This window comes from Chelonoidis abingdonii, chromosome 5 (assembly GCF_003597395.2).
Source record: "Chelonoidis abingdonii isolate Lonesome George chromosome 5, CheloAbing_2.0, whole genome shotgun sequence".
Taxonomy (NCBI): Eukaryota; Metazoa; Chordata; order Testudines; family Testudinidae; genus Chelonoidis; species Chelonoidis abingdonii.
The window spans coordinates 64,842,024-64,857,972 of NC_133773.1; the positions used below are offsets into that span (position 1 = coordinate 64,842,024).

The 15,949-nt window shown below is 44.6% G+C and overlaps 1 protein-coding gene across 3 annotated transcripts in view; it reads left to right on the forward strand.

Annotated features, from left to right (window-relative positions):
• The first annotated feature begins 310 nt into the window (after nt 1-310).
• The window catches only part of GLRB (glycine receptor beta), a 74,159-nt gene continuing 58,520 nt past the window's right edge, over nt 311-15,949 (forward strand). For 2 of the 3 annotated variants that reach the window (XM_075066345.1, XM_075066347.1), the window contains exons 1-2: nt 311-454; nt 2,549-2,703. In XM_075066345.1, the coding sequence (XP_074922446.1) occupies nt 2,582-2,703 (122 nt within the window). In that variant the 5' untranslated portion in view covers nt 311-454; nt 2,549-2,581. Of the gene's footprint in view, nt 455-1,501; nt 1,807-2,548; nt 2,704-15,949 lie in introns of those variants that run through there. The other variant, XM_075066346.1, reaches the window with a different exon arrangement.

The window sequence follows — 15,949 nt, forward strand, 5'->3', positions numbered from 1 at the left end:
TCTGGTTGAGAGGAGGTGGGGAGAGCGAGCCTAGCGTTTTCCCCCCTTAAGCCACTGTACCAGTTTAACTTTTTTTTTCCTCCCGGAATTCTAGCGGTGATGCTTATAGGTAAGAGCGAATATGCATCCCTAGTCCCGTCTCTCTCCGCTCCTAACTATACCTCCCCTCCCCACATTCTCTCGGGGAAATAAACACACAGGGAAACTGAGGGCAAAAGGCTTCACTTCCCCAGGGCCCATGGGCAAGCGCTGTGCACATGCTCACTAGAGCCAGCCGGAGCATTTTGCACATGCTCAGTAGGGGAAAGGGCGCATTTTGATGCAGGGTTCATTTTGCTACGGCTGCTGGAGGAGCTACTCGGTCCGTTGCGGCTGTGCCATGGCGCGCTGCAGGTTCCCGGGCCATCTCTGGCTCTAGGAATCGGGGGCTGGGGCGTCCTGCGCTCGGGCTGTGGTATGTAGCGCGTGTTTGCAGGATGGGCCGTGGGGCTGTGTGGGTGCTACGTTTGCACGGGCGCGGGGGGATTCGCCCCCCCGGAGAGGAGTTTGGAGCTGGGAAGCGGCGGAGGAGATGCTCCATCAGCCCCGTTGGCCCAGGGAGCCCCTGTCTCTGGGGCCCCTGTGCGCAGGGCGCTTGACTGCTCGCGACGCGCTTTCAGTACCTCGGCCAGCACTGGGCAGCTGGTGGAGATGCTGCTGCTCGCGGCCGTGGGGAGCTGGGCGGGCAGGGAGACGGGGCTGCTGCGTGCGGGAGGGAGTGGACAGAGAGCCCCAGGGCTGGGCTTGCAGAGGCCAGCGGGGCGTCGCTCGCGCAGCTGTTGCAGGTGGGATGGTTGCTGCTGGAGAATGGGGGGACCGGGGAGCCCCTGTTGTCGCTGGGTTAGTGATGAGTTTAGTGCAGGTAACGTGTGGCTAGCACTATACAAGAACAATTTATGCTGGAACAGTTTGTAAGTGGGGATGTTGAGAACCATTGAACCAAACTGTAAACCCTGTATCTAAGGGAAACTATTTCAGGGGGTGCAGCAACCCCCCCATCTCTAGTTCCAGCACCTATGTACCAGACCCACAGCTGAAGGGAGCCCCAGAGAGCGTCATGTGGTTGGAGAAGGAGGCAGTGGGGAACCCCCTGTTGCTCTGCTTGAGTGGGGGAGGAGTAGAAAGTCACTGTTGCTGCGATTGGACAATGTGGGTGGGTGGGAGGGGGAAGTAGGTTAGTGGGACCGGATGCTATAGTTAGAGAGTATGTAAAATCCCTTATGTGCATTTTGTAAAGCTCTTTGGGAGCCTTCAATGAAAGATCCTATATAAATGATTACTATTGTGTATTAATGCTGCTTTTTTTGAGGGGAGGACAGTTTTCTGTGTGGGAGAGAGGACAGGAAGTCCCTGGATGCTCTATATGAATGAAGGTGTTAAGATATCCCTCATCCTCCTGCTGCTATTGTGGTTGAGACTCAAGAGACTGCTGCTGCAGTTATGGAGGGTCTCAGAGAGCTCTGCGGCTGTTGCTTGGAAAGGAGATGGAGATTCCTATATCTTCTAATTTGGCAAGGTGCCCCTGCTGCTGTTTGCTTAGGGCATAAGAAGCCCCTTCTGTTGTTGCTTTTGGAGGGTGGACAGGAAGCTCCTTCTGTTGCTGATGTTAAAAGGAGTACGAATATCCTGCTGCTTCCAAGGGAGAGAGCGATGCAACTATCGTTTCTTAAAAATCCATAAAGTGCTTCTGTTGGTCTAAGAAGAAAAGAATGGAAAAGCTGCTTGTGGTACTTGGGACACAAAATGCACAGGAAAGCATAGTATTCTGTAGGTTATTGGTCACCCTTGAATAATTACCATGTTCATTATAATCTGTAATTTCTATAATACTTGTTATAGTATATTCATTGTTGTCTAATGTGTTGTGTTTGAAAGCTATTCAAATATACAATCCCATTTAAGAGCCTACACGTGCAATCTTTGTTCACACTTAACATTTAGAATAATGGGACTAATTGTGAGAGTTAAGGTTGAAGTTTGAGTCTCTAACTTTGTGTCTTGTCTATTAATGGTAAATCTGTTGATCACAATATTTTAAAATGAAATATCAAATTCTCATTATCTCAATACTTGGCATACTGTGGGGCATACTGTTGCATATAAATGTCTCTGGGTGAATATGATGGTTTTTTTGCAGGGGAGAGGAAGAGAGGGAAGTCCATCCATGTCTGGTGAGACATCATAGGCCTCTTGAGTTAGGGCTTCTTTTATAGGGTTTAAATGTATTCCTCCAAAACACAGCAACAAAAATATGTTTATATCAACCTGTTGTGTATCTCCTAACTATCATACAGTCTATCCATGTACGTAAATATTGGGAGGATACTTAAAACAGACACTATATCTCATTTGTAGCCCAGGAGCACCTCTCTTGAGATAACTTACTGAGCTGAGTTTTCTGTGATCGTTGTGTGTGAATGAAATATATTTGTTTACTTCCTATATGTAGGTGATCCCATTTTCCATAATTAATCCCACTAATATAGCCCTTTTTTCTTATCTACCATAGATCAGCTGTACTTCTGAGACTTATGCCCTCAAGATGAAGTTCTTACTGGCAGTTCTCTTTTTTGTTTTGTTGTCGTTATGGGTTGAAGAAGCATATTCTAAAGAGAAATCTTCAAAGAAAGGAAAGGGGAAAAAGAAGCAATATCTCTGCCCATCGTATGTTCCTTATCTCTTTTATACTTTTTGTGTTACAAGACTGATGGATATTATCTTTCTTTTATCTGAAGAGATTGCATACAATTATAAAGTGAAGCCTGATTTTTTTTCCTATTGAAAGACTATAGTTGTTTAATAAGTTTTGTGGGTGGGAAAGAGATTAAGGGCTTTTGGTCAGTATAATGTCTTAAAGGTCTATCAGTTGGCATTCGTTTTCTGCCATAGACTCCTTTTGGGTTTCTTTTCAAGTTTCATGAAAAAAATCTGATGGCAAAATGACTTTGTTTTTAATTGTGATTTAGAATGTTGTGATTTCAGCCCAATACCCTCAGATTTTTGCAAAAATAATACTACAGACTTATAATTGTGTATTGTCTAGCATCAGATCAAAAATATACTAGTAAGTAAAGAGGGTTTAAAACGTGGTATTAAAATCCATTTCCTGGGTATGTAGGTTTTGTTCCAGCCAAAAATAATGCAGCTGTTCACATTCGTAATGTATTGGTAATGCAACTGGTGTCTTTAATATTTCCCCACTGATAAGATGTAAATATTCATTTTATATTACAGCAGCCATCAATGGTACTTCCTTTATTAGATGAACTGGCATGTGCCTTTTTGGAACAGTTTTACTAATGAAATATAGAACTTAAAAGTTATTAATTGCCAAGTTGAATATAAAGAACTCAGTAACAGAGAGCATATACAGTAAAACCCTTAGTGAAAATCTAAGATGATTTCATTTTGCAAAGACTTCCTGTTTTTAATGTCAAAACACTTTAGTTATATTTCAACCTCTAAAATGCAAAGCAGTTTTCTCATGGACAAATTGCCCTTTGTCATCTTTTGCATAGCGTGATGTAAAGATTCCAGATAGAGACTGACAAGGTAGAATGGGTTATCACTAAATATAGAAAAAACATGCTGTAAATGCAGAGAGTGCCAAAGTAAAATGGTGAAGCTAGAGGCCATGTATGAGGTACCAGAGTTGCCAGTTAAAAAACCAGCATTTTACACAGAGTTATTACACAAGGATATCTGAGATACTGCTGTCAGTTTGTTTGCTTCTGTGCTAAATGTAGACTTTTTAACCAGTGTCATTCCTTAATGCACTATAAGAAAGAGGAAGGAATTAGGGGACATATCTTCCTGGGAAAAGAGAGGGGAGATATTAACTGGAAGAGCCATTATTATTTTTTTTTTAAATGCCAGAAACAAACACTGGTTGTGTATACCCTTTTTGAACTCTCATTTTGAACAATGGCTGTAGTAGTTGTTTGTTTATTTGGCAAAGGATCAGAAACATCAACCTATGGAAGTATGTATTTATTTATTTTGTTGTTTTATTGGGTTCCAAAGAATTGAGTGCTGGTCAGTTAGATTTGGAACTCTTGAGTTTTTAGTGTCAAATGTGACCAGGGATCTCCTGAAATGTTACAGGTAGATTTTACTTTGTGTTCTTCTTTTTTTGTGTGTGTGTCAGATGAACAGTACACCTCATGTGTTTGGTTTAAGAATTTTTTTTACAGTATTTAGAATCCTTTGATAAAATGTTTTTAGGTCATTGGAGAGAGGTTGTGTAAGGAAAAGCTGAGGCCGATAATAATACCTAGTTTTTATATAGCACGTTTCATGAGTAGATCTCAAAGAACTTTAAAACGGACGTCAGTATCATTATTCTTATTTTATAGAGGTGGAAACTCAGGCTTCAGGTCATTAACATAAAGGGAGGCCCAGTCAGATTTTCTAAAAATAAACAAAGTACCAAATTTGGCATCTCTTAAATTCAGAGCCTGACAGCCAATAGGATCCTGATGTTATAATATGGAGGAGTCCCTGTTGGAGTAGTTAGAAGACATTGAGAACACATCAATGTCAATGGGTGGTGAAAATACTAATTTTTAGAACTGAGGTAGAATGGTATCTTGCATTGAATCTGTGCAGAAATAGTCTCATATTCTGTTTGCTATTGTCCTGATAAGAAAAGATGATGACTCGACTATGAACCTACCAGTTTCTGCCAGTTGATTCCAAAATCCCCCAAAAATACATACCTAGTCTGTGTGAGTTTGCCAAACCTGAGAGAATTTCCCATAATATCCTTTAAACTGCATAATACAGATTGGATACTTCTTTAGTTGATGACCTTGTATATTGTAGAGTTGTGTTTTATTTATTTGGGGGATTTTTTTGTTTTTTTTTTGTTGTTTTGTTTGTTTGCTTTTTTGCTCATGACATAATTAAGTCTTTTTGTTAATACTGTTTACGTGGAAAAATTCAGGGAATATCTCTCCCTCCTGCCAATAAATTTAAATAAGTAACCTCTTAAGGGCTGACTAAAATAGCCTCAAAGGAGCGGTCTTTTCATAAAGTGAGATGAGAATGTTACTTGACAAGCAAAAGGAAGGGGTAACTCAGTGGTTTGAGCACTGGCCTGCTAAACCCAGGGTTGAGTTCAATCCTTGAGGGGAAAATTTAGGGATCTGGGCAAAAATCTGTCTGGGGATTGGTCTGGCTTTGAGTAGGCGGTTGGACTAGATGGACCTCCTGAGGTCCCTTCCAACCATGATATTCTATGAATCCTATAAAAAATTAAATTTTCTTGATACAGAATATTATTGCATTCTTTATTAAGCTAATATGTTTCAATATTTTAAGTACAAATAACTGGTGAAAACATGCTAAAGTATATAAAGTCAAAATGTTCATCTGTCTTCCATTAGCCCTAGCAATTAGTGAAGGAAAAAAATATAGGTTATTATAATCTACTGTAGGGGTTCTCAAACTTCATTGCACTGTGACCCCCTTCTGACAACAAAAATTACTACATGAGTTTGGGCGGGAGGGGGCTAAAGCCCGAGTCCCGCCGCCCCTCGCTGAAGCCATTGGGCTTCGGCCGTGGGCAGTGGAGTTCGGGCTGCAGTCCTGGGCCCGAGCAAATGTAGCGCCAGCCCTGGCGACCCTGTTAAAATGGGGTCATGGCCCAATTTGGGGTCTATCATAGCTTTCCCACTCAGATTTGAACCTTAGCGTTCATAAACTGAGAAGCTAGCATGAACCCTCTAAGCTTAATTACCAGCTTAGATCTGATATCGCTGCCACCGGCTTTTTCAGTGTCTTGGCTCCACTCTGTCTCCCCAACCTTCCCTTGGGGACCCCAGATCAAAGGCTCTGAGTCTTACCACAAATGTGTGAATAAACATCTCCCCTACCTCTCTCCCACCAGAACTTTCCTCTGTGGTACTGAATTCTGTTCATACAATTCAGAAGCATGTTCTCTATCTCTATCCACAAAGAGACAAAACTCAGACAAGGAAACAGAAAAGAGTCTCTCTCTCTCGTAGCTTCTCCTGCGCTGGACACTAGGGAGATAGCACACAGAGAGCGTTCCCCTCCCCCCGTCTTTCCTTCTCCGACCATTTCCTGTTGGTCAGCTAAAATAAAAATCACAGGTCTAGCACTTAATGAAAGATAAGAGAGATAGAATAACAGTTCTCTGTAATCTGATGGTAAGATACAGCGTTTTCGACTTATAGAAAATGAATAACCAATATTGAAAGATAACAGCCTTACAGCAACTTACTATTTAACAGTACGTTATAGAACCAACTTCCACCAGCCAGTACACAATGCCAAATACTTTATGTACCTTTGTATCTTACAAACTGAGGAAACAGATAAGGATTAGAAGGAACTGGAATCAGTCTCATAGTTTGAGAGAGAGCACAAACAGCAACGACCCAGACCGAACCCCTCTCCAAATTCCCTTCCTTACTCTATGAAAAATCCGGTTCGATGTCTCTTTGGTCTTGTTGTGTTCCCTTTGTAACCGCGTACGGGTATAAGAAACATTTCAACCCTTAGCTTATCCTGTTTATGACACGCCCCCCAATCACGCAGTACAGTGGGAACTTCACTTGGTTGGACATTCTTTCTAGAACTTAAGACTAACGATAATAAAACAATGCCTTTATATATAGTATGTAAACTACAAGACTTTCTACATCTAAGGAAAGTTTAAACCAGTGTATTCTACGGGTAATCTCATGCGGGGAGTACGAGGATTGCTGATCGGTACTTTGTTAGAAGCTCCTGAATGTGTTGAATTCAAAATCACAATCTTGGAAGCAACATCCATCTCGAAAGTCAGCTTTTTAGTTGTCCTCACGACTATATGAAGCCCACTTTATTGCGCGCATGGTCATTGTAGCTGGAACCGCCGTCCCCAAACGTATGGTGCCTTTCCAGGGTTGTACAATGTTATGAGCAAATTCCTTTCAGTACCTGACCGTGACTATCCCTCTCAGATGCGAGTGTTCTGTGACTGAGGAACACCGACCATGGACTCGGAGTTCGCCTGATCAGTGGTCCTTCCTGCCTGAGAACTGCTCTCTATAATCACCACGACTCAAATGCATCGGTGGTTACTGGAGAATGGTTTGTCAAGTCTGGCCCGTAGCAACAGGGTCCACGGCGTGAGCAGTCGGCCTTCAGTGGGTAAACGGCTCCGACACTCATCCAGTCCATTTAACTGTATTTGGCTGTGTCTTGTCAGGTCGTGTGTCAGTGGCAGGCGGCGATTTTGGCTGTAGTTGTGGTACAAATCACCTGTTAATACCTGGCCAAGCCTAAGAGGATTGGACCTGTTTCTTGACTTTGGGAACTGGCCACTTTCTGGATAGCCTCACCTTGGCATGTAGGAGGTTTAGGTCTCGATTCCACCTGAATGTCAGGTAGTCCTCTTTTGGCCTTTTAGACAATTTGCCTTAACAGTTAGTCCGGCCTGCCTGAATGCCGCTCAAAGACCTTTTTTTCCCCCCCAGGGTGATATAGGTGTTTGGGCCAGGGTCTGAAAAAATGGCACATCATATCGAGGTAGGCAACTGCATATTCTCCCAGTCCTGCTAGCAGACCATTCTACCAGCCTCTGGAGGTGCCGGGTGCATTTCAGCACCGAAGGGAAGTACATTAAAATTTACCACCCCTGCTGGGTAGACGATGCTGACCTTTCCTTGGCAGGTCATCTAGCTGGTCTGCCGAGTCCCCTTGGTATAAGTCTATTATGGAGATGAACTGGGCACGTCCCAACTTTCTCACATAGCTTCATCTGGTGCGTAGGCATTGGCTTAGTTGTCCGGACGCAGTTTACCACATTTAGCTTACGGTTAGTCATGCAAAGGCGTTAGTTCCCCATAGATCTGGTTTGAGGTACCAGACCACTGGAGTTATGCCCTAGACACAATAGCGTAGTACGTGAGCGTATTATAATCCCATACTGTAGTGTGCTGCTTTATGTGGATCTACCTCCGTTTGAAAGGAAAGACTATGAGCAGACAAGTTTCCTAGAAAGTATCCGAGGAGGCAAAAGCGCTTTTCTGACTCACCTGCTCATTTATTTCATCTAATGATTATACACATGCGCAATGCACAGGCGACAATCTTTCAAAGATTATCTACTAATCTTCATCACGGCTCAAGAACGCTTAGCAAAATAAAAACATCCCCTGCAAACACAGTAGTCAGTTGTGAGAAACTGCAGCAGAGACAAAGCTACAAAAACCACTTGCCAGGTGCAGAGCGAGGCCGACTGTGTGAAATTATAACGGAGAGGGGAGGGACGGGAGGATGGGAGGCCAAGTTCTGCGATAAGCCAAAGGCGGTGTGCCCGCTGCAAGCAGAACACAATGCCCCAATTAAGAGCGGCACCCAGGCCTTGGCCGGGGTCATTCCTACACCGTTTCTATAGCAGCTGGGTGTGAGGGAGACACCTGTGTAGGTTGGTGTTCTATTGGGTGAGCATTAACTTCGTCAATGGAGCTGGTATGCTATTCATAAGCTCTTTTCCAAATCTGACCTTAGCGATCCAAAATCTGGTGCTTAGCTGAACCTCCAAGCTTAATACCAGCTTGGATTCTACTCGCTGCCACAGCCAGGAATCCAGTGCCTGCGTTACACTTGGCCCCCACAACCTTCCCTGGGGGAACCCCCAGACGTCAGTTTGCTTTAAGTCTCCACACAAAAGGGAAATTAAATGCCGACTTCCTTTCCTTCCTCCGCTCCCCACCCAGACTTCCTCTCTGGGCTATAACCTGTGAGTGATTGTGATGCTCAGATCTACTTTACAACACAAGTTACCAAGAAACGATGTTTTCCTTTTATTCCAACAAGAGACAAACCCCAAATACAGGAAACAGAGATTGATCCTATCTCTTCCCCCTCCCCACAACTCCTGGTTGCTTGCAGACTTACCTCTCGTAGATCTACACAAAGCGAATTCCCTCCCCTTGTTGCTTAACCTACCCAGAAGAGAAACTCAAAACAGTCTACAAAGAAACTTTATATAAAAAAAAGAAAGAAAAGGACATAAGGAATATAAACTCGATCAATGACAATAAGGTGCTATTGCTTTATTATAAGAAGAGCATATTAATAATACTAGTTGATACTCAGAAGAGAATCAATTTCATGAGATCATAGAAATCAAAGGTGTAGAAGGGACCTCATGCGGTCAAATCTAGTCCGCACCCCCTGCTAAGCAGACTCATCTTTCCTTATATATCCCAGCCCAGGGATGCGTTCTAGACGAACCTTAAATTATCTCTTAAAGATGGAGTTATTACCACCTCTCCGTAGGTACCATTCAATTTACTTCACCACTCTTTAGTCAACGAAAGTTTTTTAATATTCTCGCTCTCACTCGTCCTGCGATGCAAGCTCCTTCAAACTCCGATTGCTCCTCTGTTCTAGTTCCTCCGCTCACCAACTGAGAACAGCCTAGAATCCCTCCTCTTGAGCAGTTCTTAAGTAGTTGGAGGTTCTATCAAATCCCCCTTAGTCTTCTCTTACTGCAGGCTAAATAGCTAGTCCTTCGTCTTCTCTTTTATAAGTCATGTGCCTCATCAGATCCTCTAGATCATTTGTGTTGGCCCTCTGCTGGAACTTCATCTCCAATTGTTCCACGTGTGCCTTGATTTGTGTGTAGGCGCCATTCAATCATGGTACACAATTATTCCCGATGCGGCCTCCACCAGTTGCGATCTAGTGGGTATAATCAATCCCTCGATCTGCTGCACACCTCCCTACTGAAACATGACCCAGGTTATGTCTATTAGCGCTTTTTGGCTTACAAGCATCACTGTAGGCTCATGTTACTTTCGCATCTACCGTCCCCAGATCCTTTTCTTCAGCATGCTACTTAGCCAAACAGTCCCCAGCCTTGATGGCAAGTGCATGAGGAGTTAGTTTCTCGTACTTCTAGAGTGCAGGACTTTGCATTTCCTTGTTGACTTCATGAGGTTTCTTTGTGGCCCACTTCTCAATTTTGTCTTAAGTCTCCTGATCCTATCCCTGCCATCCAGGTGTTTCGCACACTCCCTGCCCACTTGGTGTACATCTGCAAATTTGGTTGGACTTAAGTGTGCAATCTAATTCTCATCATCACAGATCATGTAATGAAGACATTGTGAATAGAACGGGCCCTAAGACAGACCCTGGGGCACACCACTTGTTACTGGTTGCCAACGATGAGAGTGTGCCATTATTACCTACTCTCGCTTATGCTTGATTCAGCAGTGTTCTATCCACTTTATCAGTCAGTGTCCTCCAACTCCGTACGTTCCTTATTTTGCTGATTGAGAATGCTGTGGGAACCGTGTCAAAAGCCTTACAAGTTCAAGGTATACAACTCACAGCTTTGCCCCATCACAAGTCCAGTCATTCTCGATCATAGAGGCAATCAGGTTGGTCAGGCATGATTTACCCTTGGTGAATCCATGCTGACTGCTTCTGATCACCTTGTTGTCCATCTAAGTGTTTCAGATGGGATTCCTCAGCACCTTGCTCATGATTTTTCCAGGTGATTGAGGTGAGACTGTTGGTCTGTAGTCCCTGGATCCTCCTTTCCCTTTCTTAAGATAGGTACATATATTGCTTTCTTCCAGTCCTCTGGGACCTCTCATGTTCGCTATGATTTTTCAAAGATAATGGTCACGGCTCTGCAATCAAATGCAGCTAACTCATCCTACGCACCTCTGCTGGCATGCAGTTCGTTCCGGTTCCCATAGATTGTGACGGTCTAAGTTCTTTAATGTAGTCCCTAACCTGACCCTCTCATCACAGTGGGCTGCTCTCCTCCTCCCTCTCTGTGTTCCCGTGTAGTAGTCGGGAGTTGATTCCTGCCCGTAAAGACTGAACGTGAAGAAGGTAGAGTACTTCAGCCTTTTCATATCTTCCACCACTAGGATACCTGCTCATTAGTTAAGGGACTCTACACCATCCCTTAATCCCTTTCTTGTTTGCTCTCATTACTTGTAAAACCCTTCCTATTATCACTGTCACCATCCTGCTAGTTTCAACTCAAATGCCTTTGCCTTTCTGATTTATCCCTCAGGCCCGAGCATCTCTTGATATGCCCCCAGTTATCTGTCCAGCTTCCATTTTTTGAAGCTTCCTTTTTGCTTCAGCTCACCACTTGAGTTCCGCTGCTAAGCCTGTGGGCACTTTCACGCTTGCTGTCTTTCATGCACAGTCGGTATGGTATTTTCTCTTGGAGCACTACATTGAGCATAGTATTCTATTAGAGATTTAAACTGCAGCTTCCTGGGCGTCCATCCCTTCAGTTCAGCTTCCCAGGGATTCCTGCCATCATTTCTCTAGGAGCTGAAAATCCGCTTTTCTGAAATCCGGGTTTGCTTCTGCTTTCTATCTTCCTTCCTTGACCAGGGTTGAACTCTACCATTCATGATCACTGCTGCCAGGTGCCGTTCACCCTTACTTCCCTGATAACTCTTCTCTGTTGTGAGGCAGGGAGGTCGAGAGACGCGCAGGGCCCCTCGTTGTTCCCCCGCATTGCTACCAGGGAAGTTAGGTCCTCAGCGATCTCCATAAACTTCCTGGATTTGCCTGTTGGCATGCGTAGACTCTCTCCCAGAGATATCATAATTGAAATCCCCCCATGAGAAACCAGGCCTGTTGAATCTACGACTTCTGCTTTGTCTGTAAAGTTCATCCACCTCTTCTTTCTGGTCTTCTGTGCTCCTCGTTTTTCGCAGCGACTCATCTTGCAATTAAAGACATCCCCTCTGTGAATTCCTCTATTAATTTTAACTCCAAAGTAGCCTTTCAACTGGCTCCATTTCCAGTTTCGTAGTGGAGCTCTGAAGGCAGTTCAGACAGTCTTTTACATACAGTCTACTCCTCCGCCTCTTTCGCCCTGCCCCCCTCATAATCCTTCGCTGTGAACAGCTGTATACCCATCCATGGCGTGCTCCAGTATTGCGAGCTATCCCATCCATGTCTTGTTATACCAATAACATTCGTAATTCCCTCGGCCAGACTACTATTGTCTTCTCTTTTTTCCAGGCTCCTTGCATTTTGTTACAGGCACTTTTAAAAACTTCAGCCAGATGCCCTACTTCTTCTGTGTCTGATTTCTCTCCTTGATTTTTTCCTGGTGTTTCTTTTCCTCACACTCAGATCTAAGGGCGATTAGGAGCACTTAAAGGCAATTTTGAATTCTTCACCTTCCAGTTCCCAATTACTTTCTCTTTATACTCCCTCCATTACAACCCCGCATTCCCAAGTTCCACCCCTTCCAGGTTTCCGCTCTGGACTTACCTTGAGCTGTCGTCCGCTTCCCGTGACCTGTAGCCCATTCCTCACTAGTACAGTCGAAGAATCGCGCAAATGCTCTTTTTTCCCCGGCGGCTGGAAGGGTCCCTCACCGGCCCTTCTATTCTTAAGGTTGAGTTTACTTCTTAGCAGTCCTCTTCCGTCTTTGGAGGACATTCCCAGCAATACACATGTAATACCCCAAACAAATTTAGCCTATATTGTTTTTCTAACCTGTTGACTTGACGAAAGTTGGACACAGTAAGATTTAGAAAGAAGAAATAATGTCTGCTATGTATAGCTATCGAGACGAATAGACCTCAGAGCCAACTTCTCCTCCCGGACTTTTGAAAATCCGTTTTCTGATTGTCCTCTGTAGTGTTGTTCTTTTCTTAATCTATCAGGTAAAGACACATTAACCATTAGCTATGTCTGTTTATCGACGTGCCTCGTTAGTCCATCCTGGTGGTGAGACCAATGGCCGAAGCTAGTGCAAGCTCCTTGATTTGTTGCCGCTGCAGACGTTCCGGGGGGTTTGAAGGTTCACTCTCCCTGCTCACCGTCCTTTTTCCCGTCGTAGTAGTACGCCATCAGGCCACTCGGTGTCATTCTCTCTCTGGTATGTTAACATAGTGCCAAACTGTAGTCTCTGGAATAAAGGGCTAAAGAATTACTGGTACACTTTGTGGTTTTCGTGAGGATATGGGAAATCTATAAGAGTTAACAGTGTCCCAGGCTGGTTTTGGACTAATGGCCTTGCCAATGGAGGCTTCCATTTTATGGCCTGTTGCGCCTTCAGATCCGTAACCTGTTTCCTACCATGAAGGAAGTTCTCTGTATGTTATCAATGACCATGGCCTTTGCTCTTCCTGAGTATCTTTAGTTTGTCTCTAGAAGGTGTTAAATGAGTGTGGCGGGTGTTATCGATGTTAGGTCTGTGCTTATAAAGAAGTTCAGGTAGGTCTTAGATTCTGTGACGGTGAACCCTCTCCCATGTGGCAATTCACCAACTGTAATGGCCCTTTAACCTCGTGGCCAGTACACAGTTCAAATGTTGAAAACCTATAACTGTGATTGTTGGTACGCCTGTAATGCAAAGACCATATGCTGCAAACACTAAGGTTTCCCTCCATTGATTATTCATTCCGAATTTACGTTTCATGCCCCCAAATCATTAAATCCTTTCGACTGCAGCCTCATGGTTTTGATGTTGTTTTGTACGGGCTCTCGGGTTTGGGGGCTACAGTGATCACCGATGGTTATCCACTATCTTTCATTGCCTGCTTCCAAGAATTAGATCTGAATCTGTAAGATATGGAGGGGCCACCTCCTGCAAAATGTCTGTTAGGCCTAGGCACACCGCTGGTAGCCTTAGTGTTCTAGAGCTGACTGGCTTCTCTGGGGCCCCAATTTGCGGGTAGCAATGAGGTACCCATGCACAGAAGTCAGTACTGTGTTGACTTTTCCTTGGCTAGGGCGTTACTTCGCATGGAGGACCCAGAATATCCACAGTATCGCTCGGCTGAGTACATCGGGACCTACATTATTATGCTGCGGTGGGGGAGGCCTTGATCTGTCTTTTTCTCGGCTGTTCCATCTTTGGACACCACGACCCGATACTTGGGCAACGCGTTTCCATTCCCCCCGTGTGAAAGGACTTCCCCCTAACTCCTGTCCTTTCGTTCGGTCACCCAGCATGGCACATGGGCTCTATGATCAGGGCTAAAGCTTAAGATATCCCCCGGTTTATTTAGTTGACCACTAACCGTTTTTTAGCGGCTGTAATTCTTCTGGTGTTCCACCGAAAAGAACTTTCCTTGTATAAAAGTCCTTGGTCTTAACGTAGAAGCTGAGAATGTGGGGTCTCCGTGCTCCGTGCGCCACCAAGCTTTCTGAAGGCTGTCATCTGTTACCTTGCTCGTTGATCTGTTTCTTTGAGCGGTGGAGCCCAGTTTCTTCCGCGACTGTGGACTTGAGCTTGTCCGTCCGAAGGCGTGTAGTTGATGTTGTTTCGTTGCTGGTGATACCCGCTCGCGCTGTTGCACTGTGTGGGTATTCTAGGTCTGGCTGGCTCTTCGGTTATGCTTGTCTGTTGTTTTCGCAGTCAGGCTCGGTCCCCCTCTGGCGTGTTGTAGGTGAAGATGTGTTGCAATTGCTGGTGCTGTGCTGGTTGTGTCATCCGGCCTGGACTGGAGTGCTGTGGTTGTTCATGCCATTGCATGGGATCTGTCAACGCTACCTCTCTGGTCGGTCACACGACGTTCTTGACGATCAGGAAGGAATGGATCTGGAAGTGCCTGGCTTGGCTTGTGTAACCATTCCCACTCTTGGCCGCTTCCTGTTTGCATCTTGTCCCCGTCGCTCTGGGATGGATACTTTGTCATTACTGCAAGTCCAATTCTTGACCAGCCTTTGTATGGACAGGCAGTTTCAGTGTGGCAGTCTACAGCTTGTGCATGAGGGTAAATGGTCACTTGCTTTTGGTTTTATGATTGGATCCACGAGATTGGTAGGACTTTGCCCCGGCTCTCTTCCACCGGTACCTTCTTGTCTGCCTACTCTCAATGTTCCTTCCTCCAAGGGATTGAGAGGGATTCGGATGGATCTTGATGATGTGGTTTAATGACTTGCACCCGGGTGGGTTCTCTGCGCGTTGCTTTATATGTCCAGTTATTCTATAGATCTCCAGCTGACAGGTACTGGTCGATGAGTTAGAGGATGGTGAGTGAGAATAGGTGTCTGGTGTGTCTGGTTGTAGTGTTTTTGGGTTGCCCTCGATAATATAGGGTTTTTGTCGGTGGCCCTGTTGTTTTCTTCCCTGACAGTAGCTTTCTTGCTTTCTTCCTTGCATTTCATTTCGGCTCCAGTTCCCCGTCTCGTGAGATTTTGGTTCTCATCTTGTATTTTCCGTGTTATGTCTCTAAGGACACATGCGACTTCTCATTTGTTATGAGGAGTGCAGTTCGTCAGGATTTGACATTGGTGTCCTGAATCCAGCCTTTATATCTTTCCAACGTAGTAGGGTGTTTGGGAAATGACCCATATTGGTTTCCACGTGGTTCTTGAAACCGCGACGGGCATGATCCAGGTTCGTATTCCCCATTCTGTGGTTGATCTCTGCGCTCTTGTTTTGTAAACAGTTATTAATCGTTTCCTCATTTGTCCTTGGATTTCAGCGCATCCTTTAAGGGTCCATTCTGAGTAGTGACTCAGCTTTTACCATGTACTGAAGCGCTCTTCGAGATGCTGTACCACTGTCTCTAGTTCTCTATTTTCAAATTCTAAAGCCTCAGTGTCTCACGGCCTTTGTAGTTAGGGAAATTCTTGCGGGTGACATCTGGCGTGTTAGTATCTTGGTCTCGTGCTTCTATGCATTTAAGCTGTCCTCAATAGCTTAGTGGCCTTGTGGTAGGCCCCCTTCTGTTTTTCTATCTCTATTGTTGTAGGCTGCCTTTTTTGTTTCTGCTTTTCCTTTTATGTAGCCTTCTTTTTCTCTCTATTTCATTCTCTTTTGTTTTATTTTAGTTCTGTAGTTTGTTTTCCATGTCTCGTGTGGTCTGCGTTCTGATCTGTGCCTCTGCTCCATCTGCAGCTCCTGTTTCAGGTTTGTAGTCATGTTCTTGTTTCTTTGTTGGGT